Source organism: Bos mutus, chromosome 25 (assembly GCF_027580195.1).
Source record: "Bos mutus isolate GX-2022 chromosome 25, NWIPB_WYAK_1.1, whole genome shotgun sequence".
Taxonomy (NCBI): domain Eukaryota; kingdom Metazoa; phylum Chordata; class Mammalia; order Artiodactyla; family Bovidae; genus Bos; species Bos mutus.
Genome location: NC_091641.1, coordinates 22,788,538 through 22,813,809, shown reverse-complemented (window position 1 = coordinate 22,813,809; position 25,272 = coordinate 22,788,538). Strand labels below are relative to the sequence as shown.

The following is a 25,272-nucleotide window of genomic DNA, read 5'->3' as shown; positions in this document are numbered from 1 at the left end:
TATATTCTCCTCTAGGAGTTTTATAGTTTCTGGTCTTATGTTGAGATCTTTAATCCATTTTGAGTTTATTTTTGTATATGGTGTTAGAAAGTGTTCTAGTTTCATTCTTTTACAAGTGGTTGACCAGATTTCCCAGCACCACTTGTTAAAGAGATTGTCTTTAATCCACTGTATATTCTTGCCTCCTTTGTCAAAGATAAGGTGTCCATATGTGCGTGGATTTATCTCTGGGCTTTCTATTTTGTTCCATTGATCTATATTTCTGTCTTTGTGCCAGTACCATACTGTCTTGATAACTGTGGCTTTGTAGTAGAGCCTGAAGTCAGGTAGGTTGATTCCTCCAGTTCCATTTTTCTTTCTCAAGATCGCTTTGGCTATTCGAGGTTTTTTGTATTTCCATACAAATTGTGAAATTATTTGTTCTAGCTCTGTGAAGAATACTGTTGGTAGCTTGATAGGGATTGCATTGAATGTATAAATTGCTTTGGGTAGTATACTCATTTTCACTATATTGATTCTTCCAATCCATGAACATGGTATATTTCTCCATCTATTAGTGTCCTCTTTGATTTCTTTCACCAGTGTTTTATAGTTTTCTATATATAGGTCTTTAGTTTCTTTAGGTAGATATATTCCTAAGTATTTTATCCTTTTCGTTGCAATGGTGAATGGAATTGTTTCCTTAATTTCTCTTTCTGTTTCTCATTATTAGTATATAGGAATGCAAGGGATTTCTGTGTGTTGATTTTATATCCTGCAACTTTACTATAATCATTGATTAGTTCTAGTAATTTTCTGGTGGAGTCTTTAGGGTTTTCTATGTAGAGGATCATGTCATCTGCAAATAGTGAGAGTTTTACTTCTTCTTTTCCAATTTGGATTCCTTTTATTTCTTTTTCTGCTCTGATTGCTGTAGCCAAAACTTCCAAAACTATGTTGAATAGTAATGGTGAAAGTGGGCACCCTTGTCTTGTTCCTGACTTTAGAGGAAATGCTTTCAATTTTTTCACCATTGAGGATAATGTTTGCTGTGGGTTTGTCATATATATAGCTTTTATTATGTTGAGGTATGTTCCTTCTATTCCTGCTTTCTGGAGAGTTTTTATCATAAATGGGTGTTGAATTTTGTCAAAGGCTTTCTCTGCATCTATTGAGATAATCATATGGTTTTTGTTTTTCAATTTGTTAATGTGGTGTATTACATTGATTGATTTGCGGATATTGAAGAATCCTTGCATCCCTGGGATAAAGCCCACTTGGTCATGGTGTATGATCTTTTTAATGTGTTGTTGGATTCTGATTGCTAGAATTTTGTTTAGGATTTTTGCATCTATGTTCATCAGTGATATTGGCCTATAGTTTTTTTTTTTTGTGGCATCTTTGTCAGGTTTTGGTATTAGGGTGATGGTGGCCTCATAGAATGAGTTTGAAGTTTACCTTCCTCTGCAATTTTCTGGAAGAGTTTGAGCAGAATAGGTGTTAGCTCTTCTCTAAAATTTTGGTAGAATTCAGCTGTGAAGCCGTCTGGACCTGGGCTTTTGTTTGCTGGAAGATTTTTGATTACAGTTTCAATTTCCGTGCTTGTGATGGGTCTGTTAAGGTTTTCTATTTCTTCCTGGTCGAGTTTTGGAAAGTTGTACTTTTCTAAGAATTTGTCCATTTCTTCCTCGTTGTCCATTTTATTGGCATATAATTGTTGATATAGTCTCTTATGATCCTTTGTATTTCTGTGTTGTCTGTTGTGAAACTGCCCATTTTAAATTACATCTGCATCATACCTTAATTTCATAATAGTTTATTTAACAGGTCTTAGTCATGGACTTTTCTAAGATGAGGTTTTATATTTCCCTCCCGTAGCTCCTGGTTGTCAGAAAGCCCATGTTTTCCGTTATTGAAGGAGTTTGGTCCTGCTGATGTTAGTGTTTGTCTAATATTTTCTCCCATTTTTAATTTTAGGAGGTATTTCCTCTGGTTTGCTCTCTTCATCTTCTTTAAAAGCTGCTGCTACTGAAAGGATTTATTGGAGCAAGAGCTGAAACAGCTTTGTTAGTTCAGGCATACATGACACAAGTCTCATAAACAAGTTGATGCTTGCTTTCTCTGTTGTCTGACTACCAAATCCAAACTTGCAGATCTTTATAAGCACTGTTGAGAAATGAGTTTTCTCCTTCAGCTCATTGCTTCTCAGCACTTCTCAACTGGCACTTTGTCCCATTGCTCCAGAGGCTTTAGCTAGCTGTGGGTTCTCAGGCTTTTCTCCCTCCTTCCTGCCCATCATTTTCCCCACCACAGCCATGCCAAGGACTCTAGCATTTCTTTTTGATTCTTTCTTATCCATCTCTCTACATTATCAGTCTATTCTTGCATGCTGTGTACTTTTTCCATTAAAGGCCTTATCACGTTAATTATGGTTTCAAATAGTCCTGGCTTATTTTTTAATTAATTAATTAATTTTAATTGGAGGCTAATTAAAATATTGTAGTGGTTTTTTCCATACATTGACATGAATCAGCCATGGGTGTACATGTGCTCCCCATCCTGAACCCCCCTCCCAACTCCCTCCCCATCCCATCCCTCAGGGTCATCCCAGTGCACCTGCCCTGAGCACCCTGTCTCATGCATCGAACCTGGACTGGCGATCTGTTTCACATATGATAATATACATGTTTCAGTGCTGTAATAGACCTGGCTTAATATTTCCAACATTTTGCATATCAGAGTCTGATTCTGAAGCTGTTTAGTTTCTTCAATCTGTGTTTTTTTCCCTTTAGTATGCTGTATAAATTTTTGTTCAAATGTGTACATGAGGGTCTAGGGAAAAGGAAATATAGTAAATAGGATATTAGTGACATAGAGGTAGGGTGTAGTGGGGAGATAAAGGATTTCATAGTGCTATGATTGGGCTTTAGTCTTTCGATGAGCTTACGTTGCTGGTCTATGAAATCATCAGTGCTTCTCGGTTTTTTCCTCTTTAGAAAAGACAAGATGACTAGAGCAGGTTGGACTTTTCCTTCCCCTAGGCAGGTTATGCTCTGGTAAAATACTTTCTCATGAATCAGGCCTAATTAAGAATAGAATGCTCTGGCACATTTCAAAATGGTTCCTTCTTCCCTTCTTCCATGATTCCTGGAAGCATGAGGGGAGTTTTCTCGTATATTTGCCGTGAGAAACTGATAAAGATCTTGGAGGTAAATTGACAGAAACATGAATTCACAAGTTCCTTATGACTTGAACACCCCTGGACTTTTTAATTCTTTAGACTTGTCCTAGCAAGGCCCCAGCAATTTGTTAATTATAGTTTAGGATTTTCTACTGTAGTACTGGATCTTTTAGAGATTCTGTTTAGAGTTTCTACTCCATTAAATTATATTCTCTGTATTTGCCTATCTGTCTCTCCAGTTTTAGGGACAGTGTGTTGCCCTGTGACCTCACTTATTTGATCGATCTAAGAAGAGTTATAGACTTTTCAGTTCAGCTTCCTACTTGTTACAATGGAGTGGTGACTTCTAAGTTCTTTCTCCAAACCAGAAACTGGAAGCTGAACCTTATTTTTTTATATTGATGAATACCTTTCCAGTTTTATATATCCTGATGGTTATTTTGATGGAAATCAGCATGAGAGAGAATGGAGAGATAGGACCACCATCTCAAGCAATAGGTCTGCTTATTGCTTTGAGTCTTATGTTATGGACTTCTGATGATTGTTTATTTTTCTTTCAGTCACCTACCAACATTTCAATCAACATGTTTGGCTCTAGGCAGAGACCCCTTTCTGGAGAAGGAAATGGCAACCCACTCCAGTGTTCTTGCCTGGAGAATCCCAGGGACGGGGGAGCCTGGTGGGCTGTCATCTCTGGGGTCGCACAGAGTCGGACATGACTGAAGCGACTTAGCAGCAGCAGCAGCAGCAAAGACCCCTTTCACTACTACGTCATTATCTTTTTGAGCAACCTAAAATTTAAAGTATCTAAAAGTAGTAAGTAGTATCTATTGCTAAAGAATATCAGTGCACTTTTCTTCATTGTTTAATTATAAAGCTGATGAGTAATTTTGTTTTAGTCACATTTGGGTACCTGAAGTAACTATCTCCTATTATATTTCAGAATATGGTGCTAAGTGGAATAACTTCTTGTCACGAGTGAGCCCAGATGATGAACTCACTCTTGCTCATATTATGGGAATGCTTTTATTTGACGCCTTTTTATATGGCCTTCTGGCCTGGTATATAGATGCTGTCTTTCCAGGAAAGTATGGTGTGCCCAAGCCATGGTATTTCTTTATGCAGGTAAGTTCTAATTATTTCTGTTATTGAGAGAAACTCAAGTTCTTATATACTGAGTTTATTGAAGAGTGAACATTATTTAATTTTAACACCATCCACACAGTCTTATGATACTAATACAGCTTTAATTCCTTCTCAACTAAAGCCGTTACGAGTTAATTTTGTAACATGTATAATAGAATTAAATGTTTTTTTATTAAAAATCTGTATCTGAAGGAATGTGTGGTAAGGTCCTTAGACCCTAGTGAGGAGATTATAAATTATGTCAGATATCTGGTTACCATTATATGCTTTTTTTCTACTATTAGTCCAAATTACTTAGAATCAAAGCCAACTCATTTGAAAAGCCAATGGCACCCCACTCCAGTACTCTTGCCTGGAAAATCCATGGATGGAGGAGCCTGGAAGGCTGCAGTCCATGGGGTCGCTGAGGGTCGGACACGACTGAGCGACTTCACTTTCACTTTTCACTTTCATGCATTGGAGAAGGAAATGGCAACCCACTCCAGTGTTCTTGCCTGGAGAATCCCAGGGATGGAGGAGCCTGGTGGGCTGCCTCTATGGGGTTGCACAGAGTCAGACACGACTGAAGCGACTTAGCAGCAGCATGCGTATGATATATATATATATATATATATATATATGGATATATATAATTCAGATGGAGGAGCCTGGTAGGCTACAGTCCATGGGATTGCAAAAAGAGTTGGACTATCACTGTATATAATTCCATGGACAGAGGACCTGGTGGGGTCACAAAGAGTTGGACAAGACTGAGCTAATAACTTTAACTTTCTTTTTTTTTTTTAATTATTTTATTTTATTTATTTATTTTTTTTTAATTTAATTTATTTTTTTATTTTTTTTATAAACTTTACAATATTGTATTGGTTCTGCCATATATAAAAATGAATCTGCCCCAGGCATACAGGTGTTCACCATCCTGAACCCTCCTCCCTCCTCCCTCCCCATACCATCCCTCTGGGTCGTCCCAGTGCACCAGCCGCAAGCATCCAGTATCGTGCATCGAACCTGGACTGGCGACTCATTTCATATATGATATTATACATATTTCAATGCCATTCTCCCAAATCATCTCACCCTTTCCCTCTCCCACAGAGTCCAAAGACTGTTCTATATATCAGTGTTTCTTTTGCTGTCTTGTACACAGGGTTATTGTTACCATCTTTCTAAATTCCATATATATGCATTAGTATACTGTATTGGTGTTTTTCTTTCTGGCTTACTTCACTCTGTATAATAGGCTCCACTTTAACTTTCATATACACATATATATATACACACATACACACACACACACATACACACATCTAATTGCTGATCTCTTAATTTCAAATGCATTTTAAAAATCCTGCATTGTATTCTCCTCCCCTCATGATTACTGATTTTGATATTATATTTTACATCTAATTATCTTCTGTATCTTTTATCTGCTTATTGTGGATAATCTTATGGGAGTTTTCTTGAGTGTTATGCTTTGCTTTTCCTATGCTGCTTTTAATACTGTCTATCTTTAATTTTGTCATTTTAATTACAATGTGTTTTGGTGTGTTCCTCTTTGAATTCATCCTGTATGAGATTCTCTGCACTTACTGGTTTTGGATAACTGTTTCTTTTCCCAGGTTAGGGAATTTTTTAGCTATTATGTCTCCAGATATGTTTATACCCTTTCTCTCTCTTCTCCTTCAGGGACCCCTATAATGTGAATACTGGTATGCTTGATATCGTCTCAGAAGTTTCGTTAACTGTCTGCATTGCCTTTCATTCTTTTCTTTTGTTAAGCATCAATGATTTCTGATACTCTGTCTTATTGCTACTCAGCTTACTGACCTTCTTCTCCATATGATTTAGTCTACTGTTGATTCTTTCTAGTGTATTTTTCATTTCAGTTTTTGTGTTCTTCATCTGTGTTTGGTAGCTCTTTATATTTTCTAATTCTTTGTTGAAAGTTTCTAACTTCTCTCTGTGTGCATCCATTCTTCTCTTTCATTTTTTGATGATCTTTGCAGTCATTACTCTAAAATTTTTCTCAGGTAGATTGTCTATTGCCTCTTCACCTAGTTCTTCTGGGTTTTTATATTGTCTCTTCATTTGGAACATATTCCTCTGTTAGAAAATTTTCCCTGACTTGCTGTTTTTATGTCTGTGTACTTGATATATTAATTACATTTGTCAACATTGGAGAAGTGGCCTTGAAGGAGAAGTCTAATGCACCCCAGCAGCACACTCACCTTTCATTACCAGAGCTATACGTTCTAGATGTGCCCCCTATTTAGGCTATGTGGGTCCTTCTGTTGTGGTGGGCTGATTACCATGGGTAATCTGGCAGGCTTTGTTAGCCTTGGTCTGGTTGGTTGCCAGGCCCTTCCTTGTGTAAGACCTGTTGAACACTAGTTTCTGGGGCCAGGTCATGGGGTGGCTGGATTCTGCACCCTGTGGAGCCCTGGGCCTGTTATTGTTTCACTGATAAGTGGAGTTGGGGTCCAGAAGATCCTGAGGCTGTTGCCACCACACTGTTGGGTGAGGCCAGGCCCTAGAGCTAGTGATGGTTCATTAGTAGGCAGAGTTAGATCCTATGGTTTGGCTGTAGGACCCAGGGATCCCAGAGTTACTATTGGACTGTTGGTGACTGGGACTGGTTCCTGACACAGCTGTCTGTGGGATCTGGCATGTCTCAAAGCTTTGTTGACCTGTTACTGGGCACAGGGCCCAGCCAGTCCTAGGGCGGGTGCTGGCCTGTTGGTAGCTGGGCTCGGACAACAGGCTGTGGGGCTTTGGTTTTCCTGTGGTTAGTATCCATCCACTGATGGGTGAGACTATTCCCAAGGCCAGAGCAGGATCACTGGTGGGCAGAGATAGGGATTCTGGGGCTGATGGCTACCCACTTGTGAGTGCACCAGGGCCCAGCTGCATGGTTCTGGGGGTCCTGCTTGTGGTGCCTGCACATTGATGGGTGGGGCCAGGTCCTGGGCCCCTAGCTGGGAAGGGACATACTGCTGGTGCTGTGGGCTCAGAAGGTCTGAAGGTAGACTGTCTGCTGCCTAGTTGATTCCTACAGGCTGTTGGGCAAGGGCATGGCTGGGCCCTAAGGCTAATCAGCTAGAAGGAGGATTCCAAAATGGTGCTTGCCAGCAAGTGTCCATGTGGTACAATAAGCTCTCCCAAATGGCTGCCACCAGTGTCTGTATCCACAAGGTGGGCTGTAGTGGCTTCATGCCTTTCCAGGGGTCTCTCCAAGATTAGCAGACCCAATAGCATTACCCAGGCATCTTTCAAATTACTGCTTCTTCTCTGGGTCCTGGAGAAGGTGATATTTTTTGTGTGCCCTCTAAAAGTAAAGTGTCTATTTCTCCTAGCTTCCTAAGACTTCTGAAAGTGAGCCCCACTGGCCTTCAAAACCAAACATTCTAGGAGTTATTTTCTAGGAATATACCATAATGGAACAGAATATGAAAAAGAATACATATATTAAAGTGCTTTTATGAAAGCAGTTTTGAACTCACAAATTCATTGAAAGGGTCTTAGCAATCTTTAAGGATCTTTAGACCATATGTCCAAATAAGGAGACTGACTCAAAATGATAGAATGCTTTTTGCTGAACCATATTAAAGTGACATTTTAAATAGCATATTTTGTAGTTATTCTGTAGGAATTAAAATTATAGGCTATTTATTTCCAAATTTCATTTCAAGTTATCTGTTGCAACCCATCTCAAAACTGAAGTGAAATGAGTCAAAGTGTTTTCAAGTTTAGGAACATTTTATTTTTCATTCACATGATAGATTCTGTTTTTCTTCTTTTCTTAGAAAGGCTACTGGCTTGGAAAGGCTACAAGCATTAGGAAAAAGGAAGATATGCCTGTTACTAATACAGTTCAAAATGCTTACTTTGAAGAAGAACCTGTTGGTTTGATTGCTGGTATCAGGATTCAACATTTGTACAAGGTATTATTTACAGGTCTCTTTTCCCCTGTACTATTGAAAAGTAATTTACAACACATAGTAAATTAATTTTCTATTGCAAAGAGCTGACTCATTGGAAAAGACTCTGATGCTGGGAAAGATTGAAGGCAAAAGGAGAAGATGGTGGCAGAGGATAAGATGGTTAGATAGCATCACCAACTCAATGGGCATGAATTTGAGCAGACTCTGGGAGATAGTGAAGGAGAGGGAAGCCTGGCGTGCTGCAGTCCATATGGTTGCAGAGTCAGACACAATTTAGAAACTGAACAATTAAAATAACAAATGTTTGTCACTGGCCGTAACCCTACTCCCATATGATGTTAATAAAAGGTTATAGTCAGCAGACTCATTATTTAATGAGACAAAATGAAAATTTATGCAAATAAAATAAAAATCCATGTTTTCCTCTATTTACTTCTGAATAGCATTCGGCTTTGTATAGACGATAACTGTGTCTGCTACAATTCTTCCATCATAAGAGTTAATTTTTCATTGGAACTGTGAAAATTTTGTTATGTAAATATAAATTTCTGTTCACCACTCTGGCTTTACTTATTCTACAAGTTATATATTAGGCCATTTGTTTACACTATCCTCTTTCAAAGTGTTCTGCAAGGACATGTTCTTAAACATATCAGTTTATCTGGATAAACTGCAGGCATGTATCATTCAGGTAACCCATATATCTGCTGGCATTCTCTTGGGCCTCAAGGAGATATTTCAGCTTAACTTGAACCTCTAATCTCACAATTTTTGGAAACTCAGATATCTCTTCAAAACTTCTGCTAATCATTTGTGGGTATTAGGAAGAGGATAGGACCTTTTATCCTATTATGGTTTTCTCTGCCTCTAGCACATTACATTATGACTCTGTCTTTATCACATCACTGTAGATGTAAAACTGTCTTTTCATTGTATTTTCTTGATTTGTGATTTACGATTTATGATGGGTTTATATTAACAGCCACATGAGCCATTTCACCACCCATATCCTTTCTAATCTCTGTTTTCGATTTTCCACCAAGATTGTCCCTGAGGGCTTCCTCTAATTTGTGTAGTAGTTCATATTTTCTTAGCTTTTTCCCCCAGACTTGCATACCCAGACTTCTGAGTACTAGCAGAACCAAGGACTTTCTATGTACTATTTATTTATTTATTCAGAAGTTCAACAAGTAGTTTCTTAGCACCTATTATGTTATAGAAACTGATTGGTATTGGAAATATAGTTATAAAATATTCAGATAAAATCTCCCTTTTAAAGGGAATGTAAGTAAACAGTTAGGGGTACTCCTGCCTCCAAAGAAGGACTTCCCTGATGGCTCAGATGGTAAAACGTCTGTCTACAATGTGGGAGACCTGGGTTCGATCCCTGGGTTGGGAAGATCCCCTGGAGAAGGAAATGGCAATCCACTCCAGTACTATTGCCTGGGAAATCCCATGGACAGAGGAGCCTGGTAGGCTATAGTCCATGGGGTCATCACAAAGAGTCAGACATGATGAGTGACTTCACTTTCACTTTCTGCCTCCAAGTAGGATGAGAAAGTTCTTGGTGGCCCAACACTCAAACTTAAAACAGTAGAAGAAACCAGATAAATTATATTTATCAGACAACTGCAGAAGCTGTAAGGGCTAGATTATTTTCAATTCCAAAGAATAAGAAATATTTTTAAGCTGACCTTAGAAATACTGGCCATTTTCTCCCTTGTAGCTGTTTTCTAACTGGGGACAGAATCAATCCTTGCACCCTCTACTCCAAATAAGAACTCTACTGAAATAAAGAGGCACTTGAGCCTTTTGGTGGTTATAGTTGGCTGGCATGACATTTTGGAAGCATGAAGAGGTCCCATGTGATCAATTTTCCCTTTGAGATATTTAAACTGATGTAAAGAGCTTTAAGTGGGATTCTGGGAAACCAGATCAAGGATTCTAAAAGGCAGCATGAAATCTGTAAACCTGTGAAGCTCAGAAGCCAAAGTCACACTAGAGGAAAAGCACACAATTGGCCTCCCCACCCCAGACACCTGGCATATTTAGAGTTGTAGCAAGTAGAAAGTAAAGAACTATATTCAAAACTATAAAGGACAGAACAGAATCTCCTTTACCTGCAAGATATTCCATCAGAAGTTTAAGAGGACCAGTCTTACAGAGTAAGAATGAACTAGGATAGCCCAAATCTTTCTAAACTTCTGATCAGTTTTTCACTCCACTGAATTCCAGGTTAGATGTAATTGATCACCTCTTTCCCTTATCTATTTAATCAAGAAAAGGGGTTATTTTCAGATGGAAGATGACTGGAGCATCCTTGGTTATTTTATACAAAATGCATAATACAAATAAAGAATTACTGGACATGTGAAGAGGTGCAAGATAGTGACCAGTAACTAAGAATAGGAACATACCATGGAAGCAGACACACAGATTATCTAGAAATAGGAGTTAGCAAAGAAAGATTTTACAAGAACTGTGAATACTGAAATAAAGAACATATTAAAAGATTGATACTCTCATCTGAATGGCTAAAATAAAAACATTTGACAATAGTATTTGTAGCAAGGATATGGAAAAAGGTTATATTTCTAGCAATACAAATCAATATAACAACTTTGGAAACCTATGTGTCAGTGTATCATTCAAAGTTGAGCTAGGAAACAGAAATTATTCTCCAGTAATACAGAAATTTTAGTGCAAAGAACTTAGTGATAAAAACAGGTAAAAATACTGATAGAAATAAATCAAACTTTGAAGAATATAGAAATAGTAGATTAGAGAGTAGTCACTACCTTTAAGGCTCAGGAGCAGCCCTCACTGGAAGAACAAACTTGGAAGTTTCTTCCTCTCTACCAAGGATGAGATCAAACTTACTTTACTGAGGGCTATGGTTCTGTGGCTGCGTGAATGGTAAGAAGTTTGCTGAGGTACCATAGTCTATGTCTGGCAACTGGAAAAACCTCGTACTGGGTGACAGAGAAACATGCCAGGAAACTTCTTGCTTGTGTCCTGGAAAGAGAAGCCACGGGATGTGGTAATGATGAGGATTGCTGAGGTGCTAGTGCTACCTTCTATGAAGCCACCACTGAGTCAATGGTGAAGTCTGACTGGAAGTCTTAGGAAGACTGAAAGGATAATGGTAAGACTCCAAAAAGATGATTATATTATGTATTATAGAATGTATTGCATCATGAGGGAAACTAGATGATTGGATAATAACTTGGACATACAACAAGAATGAGAAGTAATTTTGATGGAATAGTGAAGGAAAGCCTCTCTGTGAAGGTAATTTTTGTGTTGGAATCTGAAAGATGTGGATGAATCAGGGAGTTGAAAAGTGAAAGAGAAAAGATTAAAACAGATTAAATCCAAGTTCTGAGGTGGAAAAAACATTGTCATTATATTTGAAGAAGCAAACAAAGAAGAAATGGTTGAAACAAATTTGAAGAGATAGAAGCCAGATCAGGTAGGAACCGTTCAGTTCAGTTCAGTCGCTCAGTCGTGTCCGACTCTTTGCGATCCCATGAATTGCAGCACACCAGCCTCCCTGTCCATCACCAACTCCCGGAGTTCACCCAGACTCACATCCATTGAGTCACTGATGCCATCCAGCCATCTTATCCTCTGTCGTCCCCTTCTCCTCCTGCCCCCAATCCCTCCCAGCATCAGAGTCTTTTCCAATGAGTCAACTCTTCGCATGAGGTGGCCAAAGTACTGGAGTTTCAGCTTTAGCATCATTCCTTCCAAAGACATCCCAGGGCTGATCTCCTTCAGAATGGACTGGTTGGATCTCTTTGCAGTCCAAGGGACTCTCAAGAGTCTTCTCCAACACCACAGTTCAAAGGCATCAATTCTTCAGTGCTCAGCCTTCTTCACAGTCCAACTCTCACATCCATACATGACCACAGGAAAAACCATAGCCTTGACTAGATGAACCTTTGTTGGCAAAGTAATGTCTCTGCTTTTGAATATGCTATCTAGGTTGGTCATAACTTTCCTTCCAAGGAGTAAGCTGTTAGGTCACAGTAAAGTTCAATAAACTTTGGACTTGAAAAATAGTTGGAAGTCACTAAAGGAGTATGATTGCTATAAGGACATAATCTGATTTATGCTTTGAAAATATTCTCTGACTGTGGTGTAGAGAATTACTGTGAGGAGGATGAATAAGGAAGTTTCTGTAATCATAACAGCTTGGACTAGGGTGGTGTCAGGGAATTTGAGACAGAAGTAAACAGTTTAAGACTGTTTTCTGTAATTAGAACTGTAAAGAGTGCAGCAGGTTGAGGGAAAAGGAGGAAACTCTTTTGATTTGGGTTTCTGACTTGAACAATTGAGTGGATAGTGGTGATATTTACTGATATGGAAAAGACTGGAGAGGAATTACAGTTTTTTTAATTTAAAAGTGGAAGCTTGAGGAAATTAACAGATCTCTTTTGGATATAAGTTTGAAGTACCATGTAAACAAACATTCAGGTGAGATATCAGTTTTAGAAGTCTAGAGTTTAAGCAAATTTAAAGCCTGATATGCATTTGAAATTTATCAGCAGAGAGATGACGTTTAAAACAAATACCAAGATGAAGGCTTAAGGACAAAATGTAGATACGATGCACTTTAATTATAATGTTTTATTACTTTTCCATTACTCTCTATATTTGTCCTTTTCTCACCATCTGTTCAAGTTAGCAGAAAGGGTTTAAGAGATGAATTCTAAAACGAATATGTTTGATTCCCACCTCTTCCATGTATTTTTTATTTCTTAAAATATCAGAGCTTAATTTTCTTCATGTGCACTATGGGGAATGGTAGCTGCCATATAGATTTGCTTTACAGGTTAATTGTGAGATGTGGTGTATAAAACCAAACAGTGCTTGGGACATAGTAGATATTTAGAAGAGTTCATTCTCTTCCTTTACCAACTACTTCTCCCTCTCTACCATTACTTGTAGCTACTGGTCTTTGAAAAATAACCAATTTTTGTCCCTGTGGTTTCGAACATATTTCTCTAATAAATATTTAACCTTACTCTTTCTGTTATCATTACCTAACTCCTTGGATAATTTAACTTTATCCTCCACCATGGTCCTGGGAAGACTGAATTTCCTATCATCAATAAATGAAATGATGTTATCTTAATTTTACCTACCTGCTCTCACTCTACTTGATATCCCAATCTGCAAAGGTCAAGGAAGCAAGTAGATATGATTTTTCTCATTCATTAAAGTTGATGATTTTTTCTTTCAATTAGGGATAGACTGTAAATATATTTTATTTTTAGAACAGTCTTAGAGAAAATGAGAAGATAGTACAGGTCCCCATGTATTTATTTATTTTCAATATTTTCTGTTATTAACATATTAATATGGTACACGTGTTACAATTAAAAACAAATGTGAAATGATAGGATGGTGTCGGCATCACAGCAGCGTAAGTTGCTTTGTCTTTCTCCTTCAGTCTACAACCAGTAAAACATCCATAACTCAACAAAGTTGCTTCTGTGCAACAGACACAGTTGCCAGAGAATTCCATACATCTGTACAACTGTATAAAGTGGACTAGGAACACATGGAGGTGGTGGCAAGAGGGAGCAGTGGAGGAAGTGTCTGCAATCCCAGACCCCTGGCTGAGCCCACAGCTCCAGAGAACCCAGAAGCCACAGGAGAGGCAGCTCATACAAACCAAGTCTCCTGGTTAAATGGCACCTCTGGCCACAGTAGACCAGGCAGAAGCAGCAGCTGGGCCTGTGACACCATCCCTTTAGCCATGGAAGCTCCCATGACTCTGCCTGCCCCCAAACTCAATCACCCCAGATGTGGCAAAGGCACCTGTGACACCAGCTCCCTCTCCACTTTGCCACCCCCATCCCCTGAAATGGAGCCTGCAACCCAGGAGGCCTTAGACTTAGCAGAGGTGTGTGACATCTTGGTGTCACAGGCACTTTTAATTTTTCTGTGTCTTTGTGTTTAAACTGAAATTCTTTTATTTATGTATTTATTTTTATTATTTTTTAAATTATTTTTTGGAGAAGGCCCTGGCACCCCACTCCAGTACTCTTGCCTGGAAACTCCCATGGACGGAGGAGCCTGGTAGGCTGCAGTCCATGGGGTCATGAGAGTCAGACACAACTGAGTGACTTCACTTTCACTTTTCACTTTCATGCATTGGAGAAGGAAATGGCAACCCACTCCAGTGTTCTTGCCTGGAGAATCCCAGGGACAGGGGAGCCTGGTGGGCTGCCGTCTATGGGGTCGTACAGAGTTGGACATGACTGAAGTGACTTAGCAACATTTTTATTATTTTTGCTGTGCTGGATCTCCATTGCTGTGCATAGGTTTTCTCTTGTTGTGAAAAGAGTGGCTACCCTTCATTGTGGTGCACAGGCTTCTCATTGCAGTGGTTTCTCTTATTGCAGGGCATAGACTCTAGGGCATGCAGGTTTCAGTAGTTCTAGCACGTAGGCTCAGTTGTTGCAGCTCACAGGCTCCAGAGCACAGGCTTAGTAGTTGTGGGGCAAGGGCTCAGTTGTCCCTGGCACATGGGATCTTCCCAGATCAGGGATGAACCAGTGTCCCTTGCATTGCAAGGCAGATTCTTAATCACTGGACCAGCAGGGAAGCCCCCAAAGTGGAATTCTTGTAGGCAATATGTAGTTCCATCTTTTTAAAAATTCAGTCTCTTATTGGTGCATTTAGATCATTATTATCTAAAGTTATTATTAATATAGGTGAATTAATATTAACCAATATTATTTAAATGAGTCTTCCATCATAGCTCAGTCAGTAAAGAATCTGCCTGCAATGCAGGATTCCCCCAGCAACTCAGGAGACCTGGGTTCTATTCCTAGGTCCTGGAGAAGGATATGGCAACCCAGTACAATATTCTTGCTTGGGAGATCCCATGGGCAAAGGAGCCTGGTGTAACAGGCTACAGTCCATGGAGTCACAAGAGTTGGACATGACTTAGTGACTAAACCACCATCAATATTTAATATTAATATCTATAATTGAGAGTACAGGTGGCACACTGGTAGAGGATCCTCCTTCCAATGCAGGAGGTGCAAAGACTCCTGATCCCTGAGTGGGGAAGATCCTGTGGAGTAGGAAATGGCAACACGTCCAGTGTTCTTGCCTGGAAAATTCCATAGACAGAGAAGCCTGTAGAAACCGGCTACAGTCCATGGGGTCAAAAGAGTCCAACATGACTCAGCATTTGAGCATCACCAACTGTAACTTTCTTATACTTATTACACTTATTACACTTATTACACTTATGTTCTTTGTTACCTGTTTTATCCTCTCCTCCTTTTCTGCCTGTCAGTGGCTTATAGAGAAGTCTTAGGTAATTTAATCCTTATTCCTGTTAAGATTCTCCTCTGATCTCTGGTTTATTTCAAGTGAAGTGAAATGAAATCGTTCAGTCATGTCTGACTTTTTGTGAACCCATGGACTATACAGTCCATGGGATTCTCTAGGCCAGTATACTGGAGTGGGTAGCCTTTCCCTTCTCCAGAGGATCTTCCCAACCCAGGGATCGAACCTAGGTCTCCCACATTGCAGGCGGATTCTTCACCAACTGAGCCACAAGGGAAGCCCTAGGTTGGCTTGTCAGGAGTGGGATTCAAACCCATGCCTCCAGGGGAGACTGCAACCTGAATGTAGGGCCTTAGACCACTCGGCCGTGGCTTATTTCAAGATATTTTTATTTTTCAAGATTTTTATTATTTGGTTTTCAGCAAATACATGCTTCAGTCTAGATTTATGTGTGTGTGTGGTCTTTATCCTGCTGAATTTCCTTTGAGCTTCCTAGAACTATCTATCATTCATCTGGAAAATTCTCAGTCATCATTTCTTCAAACATATCTTCTGGTTCTTTCTCTCTTTCTTCTCTTTCTGGCAATCCCATTATATTATACATAGACAACACCTTTTGTAACTGTCCAACAGTTGTTGGAGATTCTGTTCTGATCATTTTAATTCTTTTTTCTTCTTATTTCAATTTGAGATGTTGCTATTGTTGTGTTTTCAAGCTTACTGTGTCTTCTTTTCTCAGCCATGTCCAGTCCGCTAGTGAGCTCATCAAAAGTGTTCTTCACTTCTGTCACCTTGTTATTGCTCTTTAACATTTCCTTTTGATTCTGCATTAAAGTTTCTTTCTGCTTACATTATACATTTATTTTTCATGTTGTTCCTTAAAACCTAGAGGCATTTGCATATTAATCATATTTATTTTTCTATAATATTTTTATTGAAGTATAGTTGATTTACAATGTTGTATTAATTTCTGCTGTATAGCAAAGTGATTCAAATTCTTTTCTATTATGGTTTAAAATGGGATATTGAATACAATTTCCTGCACTATGCAGTAACACCTTGCTATTTATCTACTCTATGAATAATAGAGTCTAGTCAAGACTATGGTTTTTCCAGTGGTCATGTATGAATGTAAAAGTTAGACTGTGAAGAAAGCTGAGTGCCGAAGAATTGATGCTTTTGAACTGTGGTGTTGGAGAAGACTCTTGAGAGTCCCTTGGACTGCAAGGAGATCCAACCAGTCCATTCTAAAGGAGATCAGTCCTGGCTGTTCTTTGGAAGGAATGATGCTAAAGCTGAAACTCCAATACTATGGCCACCTGATGCGAAGAATTGACTCACTGGAAAAGACTCTGATGCTGGGAGGGATTGGGGGCAGGAGGAGAAGGGGACGACAGAGGATGAGATGGCTGGATGGCATCACTGATTCGATGGACATGAATTTGAGTAAACTCTGGGAGTTGGCAATGGACAAGGAGGCCTGGAGTGCTGCTGTCCATAGGGTCGCAAAGAGTCAGACACGACTGAGTGACTGAACTGAAGTGAACTGGGGGTCTGTTTCTGTTTTGCAAATACTTTTGTGTCATAATTTAGATTACAAATACAGGTGATATGATATATTTGCCTTTCTCTTCACTTAGTATGATAATCTCTAGGTCCATCCATGTTGTTTCAAATGGCATTATTTCATTCTTTTTATGGTTTAGTAATATTCTATGGTGTATGTGTACCACATCATCTTTGTCTATTCATATGTCGATGGACATTTATGTTGTTTCCATGTCTTGGCTATTGGGAATATCGCTACCATGAAGATAGGGCTGCATGCAACTTTTTGAATTACATACTGTGTTGAATAGAAGTGGTGAGAGTGGGATTTTAACAAAAAGGTTTTCAGTTTTCACAGCTGAGTATCATATTGGATGTTGGTGTGTCATAAACAACTTTTATTATGTTGAGACATGTTCCCTCAATACCTACTTTAGTAAGAGCTTTTTTTTTAAAATCATGAACAGATGTTGAATTTTATTGAATGCCTTTTTCTGCAGCTATTGAGATGATCTTGTGGTTTTTGATCTATCTTGATGTGGTGGATCACATTGATGGATTTGCATGTGTTGACCCATCCTTGTGAACTAGCCATGACTTCAACTTGGTTGTGGTATGGGATCTTTTTTATAATGTGCTGTTGAACTTAATAGCCAACATTTTGACAATTTTCGCATCAATATTCATCAAAAATATTGTTCTGTAATCTTTTCTGGTAGTGTCTGTGTCTGGTTTTTTATCAGGGTAATGGTGTCTTTACAGAATGTGTTGGAAAGTATTTTCTCTTCTTCAGTCTTTTGGAAGAGTTTGAGAAAAATTGGTAGAAGTTCTTTGTATGTTTGGTGGAATTTGCCTGTGAAGCCATCAGGCTCTGGACTTTTGTTTGTAGGGAGTTGTTTTTTTTTGTTTTTTTTTTTTTTAATGGATGCTATTTTACTTTTAGTGATTGATCCATCCAGGTTATCTAATTCGTCTTGATTCAGCCCTTCAACTTTGAACAGCTGCAGGTTTCTAAAAAGTCCATTTCTTCTAGGCTGTTGAATTTATTGGCATATAATTTTTCATATTATTGTCATGGTATTTTGTATTTCTGTGATATCAGTTGTGATTTCTTCTCTTTAATTTCTAATTATATTTACTGGATATTCTCTTTTCCTTTCTTGATGAGACTGTACAGAGATTTATCAATTTTGTTTACCCTTTATTGGTTTTATTGAATTTCTTCTAGTGTTCTTAAAATTAATTTATTTTAATTGGAGGATAATTAGTTTACAATATTGTGATGGTTTTTGCCATACATCAATATGAATCAGCCATAGGTATACATGTGTCTCCTCCATCTTGAACACCCTCCCACTTCCCTCCTCACCCTGTTTCTCCAGGTTGTCACAGATCACCAGATTTGGGTGTCCTGCTTCATATATCAAACTTGCACTGCTTATCTATTTTATATATGGTAATGTGTATGTTTCAATGCTATTTTCTCAAATCATCCCACTCTGTCCTTCTCCCACTGAGTCCAAAAGTCTCTTCTTTACATCTGTGTCTCCTTTGCTGCCCTGCACGTAGGATCATCAGAACCATTTTTCTAGACTCCATATATATGTGCTAATATATGGCATTTCTCTTTCTCTTTCTGACTAAAATGGACACAAATGCATTCTTTTTTTATAGCTGTGTAATATTCCATTGTATATATGTATCCACAACTTCTTTATCCACTCATCTGCCAAGGGACATCTAGGTTGCTTCCATGTCCTAGCTATTGTAAATAGTGCTGCAATGGACATTGGGGTACATGTGTTTGTTTTTTTCAATTCTGGTTTCCTTGGGGTATATGCCCAGTAGTGGGATTTCTGGGTCATATGGTAGTTTTATTTCTAGTATTTTAAGGAATCTCCATACCATTCTCCATAGTGTTTGTATCAGTTTTTATTCCCACCAACAGTGTAAGAGGTTTTCCTTTTCACCATACCCTCTCCAGCATTTATTGTTTGTAGACTTTTTGATGATGGCCATTCTGACTGGTGAGATACCTCACTGTGGTTTTCATTTGCATTTCTATATTAATGAGTGACATTGAGCATATTTTCATGTGTTTATTAGCCATTTGTATGTCTTCTTTGGAGAAATGTCTGTTTACGTCTTCTGCTCACTTTTTGATTGAATTGTTCATTTTTATAATATTGAGCTTCATGGAACATTTGTATATTTTGGAGGTTAATTCTTTGTCAGTTATTTTGTTTGCTGTCATTTTCTCCCATTCCCAACTTCAGCCTATACTACAAAGCTACAGTCATCAAGACAGTATGGTACTGGCACACAAATAGAAATATAGATCAATGGAACAAAATAGAAATCCCAGAGATAAATCCACACAGCTATGGACACCTTATCTTTGACAAAGGAGGCAAAAATATACAGTGGAAAAAAGATAATCTCTTCAACAAGTGGTGGCAGGAAAACTGAACTGGTCAATTGCATGTAAAAGAAGGAAATTGCAACTCTTTGTAACACCATACATAAAAATAAACTCAAAGTAGATTAAAGACCTAAATGTAAGGCCAGAAACTATAAAACTCTTAGAGGAAAACATAGACAGTATACTTTTTGACATAAATCACAAGATCCTCTAAGACCCATCTTCCAGAGTAATGAAAATAAAAACAAAAATAAGCAACTGGACCTAATTTAAATCAAAAGCTTCCAGTGTTTTTTAAATCTCTATTTGTTTTCTTTCTGATCTTTATTATCTTCTTCTTTCTGCTTACTTTACGTTTGTTTGTTCTTTTTCTAATTCTTCTAGGTGGTGGGCTAGGTTGTTTATTTGAGATTTTTATTATTGTTTTAGAAAGGCTTGTATCACTATAAACATCCCTCTAAGAACTACTTTTGCTGCATCCCATTGATTCTTATGGCTGTGTCTTCATTGACATTTGTCTCAAGGTATTTTTAAGTTTGCTCTTGGATTTCATTACTGACTCACTTTTAAAAACATTTTTGGATAACTTTTATTTACTAAAATGTGCATATTTTCAAGGAGAGGGTCCAGTACTTTAGAAACTGCAGCAAAGCCTTATCTGTGTATTACACACATCTAATGGCCTCCCTCAGAGAAGGCAGTGGCACCCCACTCCAGCACTCTTGCCTGGCAAATCCCATGGATGAAGGAGCCTGGTAGGCTGCAGTCCATGGGGTCGCGAAGAGTTGGACGCAACTGAGCGACATCCCTTTCACTTTTTACTTTCACGCATTGGAGAAGGAAATGGCAACCCACTCCAGTGTTCTTGACTGGAGAATCCCAGGGACAGGGGAGCCTGGTGGGCTGCCGTCTATGGGGTTGCACAGAGTCAGACACGACTGGAGTGACTTAGCAACAGCAGCAGCAGCAACAGCCTCCCTAGAGGAGATTTTCCCAGTGGTTACATATGGTCGTGAGAGATGGATTGTAAACAAGACAGGATGCCAAAGAATTGATGTCTTCGAACTGTGGTGCTGGGGAAGACTTCTGAAAGTCTCTTGGACAGCAAGGAGATCAAACCAGTCAATCTTGAGAGATCAATCCTGAATATTCACTGGAAGGACTGATGCTGAAGCTTAAGCTCCAGTATTTTGGTCATCTGATGTGAATAGGCAATTCATTGGAAAAGTCCTTGATACTGGGAGAGATTGAGGGCAGAAGGAGAAAAGGGTGTCAGAGGAAGAGATGGCTGGATGGCATCACCAGTGCAATGAGCATGAACATTTGTCTCTTGGGCAAACTCTGGGAGATGATGAGGGACAGGGAGGCCTGGTGTGCTGCAGTCCATGTAGTCACAATGAGTTGGATGTGACTGGGTGACTGAATAACAACAACAATGGCCTCCCTGACTCAGCCAGAGATCTCTACATACATGCAAAGATATTTTTCCTGGCTTAATAGCATTCATGTATTTGTTTTGTCCAATGTATCTCCTTCTAAAAGAAATTGAAGTGCTCTCTATATAATAATGTGTGTGCATGTGTGTGTGTGTATGTGTGTATGGTTTTAATTACTGTCTATATGATGGAATCTCAAATTTATCCAGTTCAAATCTCTCCTTTGGGCTCTAAACTTTAGACTCCCAAGTATCCAAACAGGATGCTGGAAAATTCTCAGAGATAGATTGATACAATTAATCCAGTACAAATCTAAAGACTACATGTCTATATTATTACATCAATATTATATGTTATTTTAAAATAAAACTCTGATGTACATTCTTTCTTACTATAATGCAAAAATGCTAATAAGAATTATTTTGTAATTATCTCCAGTTCCTCAGTTAGAGAATTCATTTCTTTAACAATTTTTATTTCTTTAGTGTTATAAATGTATTTAAAAAGTAATGTTAAATCTAGTAAAAGAATATGAATTATAAAAGTATTTTGAGGTACTTATTTTTGATCATATATTTTTGTTTTTAGATTAATAATAACCAAAATATACTTCTTCACTGTATTTTGCAATGTGCATCATTGCAAATAAAGCTGATACATGGAAATAGGAATTTATACATAATACATGTTAATATTTAAATATTTTATTTACAGAAGGATTATTTATTTTGAAAGTAACTCATAATAATCTAATTGCAAATGAAAGTTTTCCAATATATAAAAAAATGCTTTTTAATTGATTATATTAAGTAGACAATGACACAGAAAAATGGAAAGATATACCATGTTCTTGGATTGGAAGAGTCAATATTGTCAAAATGATTATATTACCCAAAGCAATCTACAGATTCAATGAAGTCCCTATCAAATTACAATGACATTATTCACAAAAATAAAAAAAAAATATTAAAATTTGTATGGTAACATAAAAGATCCTGAATAGCTAAAGCAATCTTGAAAAAGGAATACATCTGGAAGAAACAGGCTCCCTGACTTCAGACTATACTACAAAACTATAATCTTCAAAATAGTATGTTACTGGCACAAAACAGAAATGTAGATTAATGGAACTGGGTAAAAAACTCCTAAATAAACCTGCACACACTATGGTCAATTAATCTATAACAAATGAAGCAAGACTAAACAATGAAGGAACTCTACAGCTACATGTAAAACAAATGAACTTAGAACATTTTTTAACACCATACCCCAAAATAAACCCAATGTATTAAAGATAAATATAAAACTATAAAACTCTTAGAGGAAAACAGGCGAAACACTCTTTGACAAAAATGCAGTGATATCTCTTCTGAGCTGTCTCCTAGAATAATGGAAAGGAAAACAAAAAGAAACAAATGGGCCTAATTAAACTCAATAGCTTTTGCACAGCAAAGGAAACCATAAAAAAAGAAAAACAACCCACAGAATAGGAGAAAATATTTGCAAATGATATGACCAAAGGGATTAGTCTCCAAAATCTACAATGAAGCTCAAGATTTTAAAAAATCAAAAAATGGGCAGAAAACCTAACTAGAAATTGCTATAAAGAAAACATAGAAGACCAGGAGCCACATGGAAAAATGCTCAACCTTGCTAATAATTAGAGAAATGGAAATCAAAATTATAATGTATCACTTCATACCTGTTGGAATGGCTATCATCAAAATATCAGCAAAAAAATAAATATTAAAGAAGGTATGGAGAAAAGAGAACCTTTCTACAATGTTGAAAGGCATGTAAATTGGTAGGGCCACTATAGAGAACAATATGGGGAGGTTCCTTAGAGATGGAGCTGCAATGTGGTCCAGAGGCAAAACTCCTGGGCATATATCCAGAGTAAAACATGGTTCAAAAAGATACATACATCCCCATGTTCATTGCAATGCTGTTTACAATAGCCTAGATATGGAAACAACCTAAATAACCATTAACAGAGGAATGATAAAAGACATGGTAGTACATATATACAATGGAATATTGCTCAGCCATTAAAAAGAATGAAATAATGTCTTTGGCAGCAACATGGATGAAACCCGGAGATTATCATACTCAGTTCAGTTCAGTTCAGTTGCTCAGTCGTGTCCAACTCTTTGTGACCTCATGGACTGCAGCACGCCAGACCTCCCTGTCCATCGCCAACTCCCAGAGTTTACTCAAACTCATGTCCATTGAGTCAGTGATGCCATCCAACCATCTCATCCTCTGTCGTCCCCTTCTCCTCCCACCTTCAATCTTTCCAAGCATCAGGGTCTTTTCAAATGAGTCAGTTCTTCGCATCAGGTGGCCAAAATATTGGAGTTTCCGCTTCACCATCCGTCCTTCCAATGAATATTCAGGACTGATTTCCTTTAGGATGGACTGGTTGGATCTCCTTGCAGTCCAAAGGACTCTCAAGAGTCTACTCCAACACCACAGTTCAAAAGCATCAATTCTTCAATGCTCAGCTTTCTTTATAGTCCAACTCTCACATCCATACATGACTACTGGAAAAACCATAGCTTTGACTAGACGGACCTTGTTGACAAAGTGAAGCTAAGTGAAACAAGTCAGGTGAAGACACATATAATATGATAGTATTTATACAGAGAATCTTAAAACATGATACAAATAAATGTATTTACAAAACAGAACAGATTCACAGACTTAGAGAATGAACTTATGGTTACTGGGGAAAGGATTGGGAGGAGGGATAGACTGAGAGTTTGGAATTGACATGTATATATTATAACCAAGAAAGACCTACTCTATAGCACATGGGATGCTGCTCAATATTCTGTAATAAATGGGAAAAGAATTAGAAAATGAACAGATACATGTATATATATATATATATATATATATATATATATATATATATAACTGAATCACTTTGCTGTACACCTGAATTTAACATAGTATTGTTAATCAACTATGCTCCAATATAAAATAGAAATTAAAAAATCTACAGCAAAATAGTTAACAATCTCTATCAATAAACTTAAATAAATGCATTTTAATCCTTTGATTAATGTTTCAATTTTAAAAATCTATTTTGGAGATATAATTTTAAAATACAGGGATTTATACACAAAAAAATCACTGCAATGCTATCAAATAAAAATTTAAAATTTTTTCCTTAGTAAGAGAAATATAAAGTAAATTAAGATCATTACTGTATTATACAATAATTTGTAAAAGCTAAATACACATATAAAGAATATAGAGAGAAATGAGAAAATTCTAAAAGTTTAGAGAAAATACAGAATAGAAAATTGTGTGCGTGTATGTGTGTAGTCTCATTGAGGAAAATTGCAAAATTTTCTACAAAATTACTATGAACAAAAATTGTTAAAAGAGCCCTTGGGTGGAATACAGGTGACTTTTATTTCCTTATTTATAAGATTCACTGATTTTTTAGTAACATGTTGTTTAGTCTCCATGTAATCATTTTTTTTTTCCTTATTTCTTTTCTGTGGTAGGTTTCTAGTTTCATGCCATTGTAATCTGAAAAGATAGCTGAAATAATTTCTGTATTCTTAAATTTGTTGAGATTCATCTTGTGTCCTTTATGTGGTCAGTCCTAGAGACGGTTCCATGTGCACTTGGAAAGAATGTGTATTCTGTTTTTTTAATGTAATACCCTATATATATCAAGAAGACTTAACTGTTCTATTGTATCATTTAATTTCTCTGTTGTGTTGTTGATCTTCTGTTTACAAAATCTGTCCACTGATGTGAGTTGGGTGTTAAAATCTTGCACTTAGTCATGTCTGGCTCTTTGCAACCCAATGGACCATAGACAGCTTGGCTCCTCTGTCCGTGGAATTTCCCAGGCAAAATCACTGGAGTGGGTTGCCCTTTTCTACTCCAGGGAATCTTCCCAACCCAAAGACTGAACCCATATGTCTTGAGTGTCTGGCATTGGCAGGCAGCTTCTCTACCGCTGTACCACCTTCATATCTGTTAGTGTTTGTTTTATGTATTTGGATGCAAAATGACTCAGTTATACCCCTAAAATGTGCATATTTGTTGATGAGTATAATACACTCTTCTTGCATTTATTCTTTTGTAATATTCTTTTGTATTTTTCTTTATGGCCTTTGTTTTAAAGTCTATTTTTTCTCATACGAGTACTGTTACACCCACTTTCCTCTAATTTCCATTTGAATGAAATGTCTTTTTCATCTTCTCACTTTCAGCCTAAGTCTGTCTTTTGCACTGAATATTCTCTTCTAGGCAGCTAGACTCGTGTGTGTGTGTTTAATC

General features: G+C 37.7%; 1 protein-coding gene across 1 annotated transcript in view; it reads left to right on the top strand.

The window, feature by feature from the left end:
* The window catches only part of LOC102264932 (phospholipid-transporting ATPase ABCA3), a 214,901-nt gene that overhangs the window by 38,919 nt on the left and 150,710 nt on the right, over positions 1-25,272 (top strand). Inside the window, exons 6-7 of the mRNA XM_070362575.1 lie at positions 4,104-4,285; positions 8,110-8,247. Coding sequence (XP_070218676.1) covers positions 4,104-4,285; positions 8,110-8,247 — 320 coding nt within the window. The remainder of the gene's footprint in view (positions 1-4,103; positions 4,286-8,109; positions 8,248-25,272) is intronic.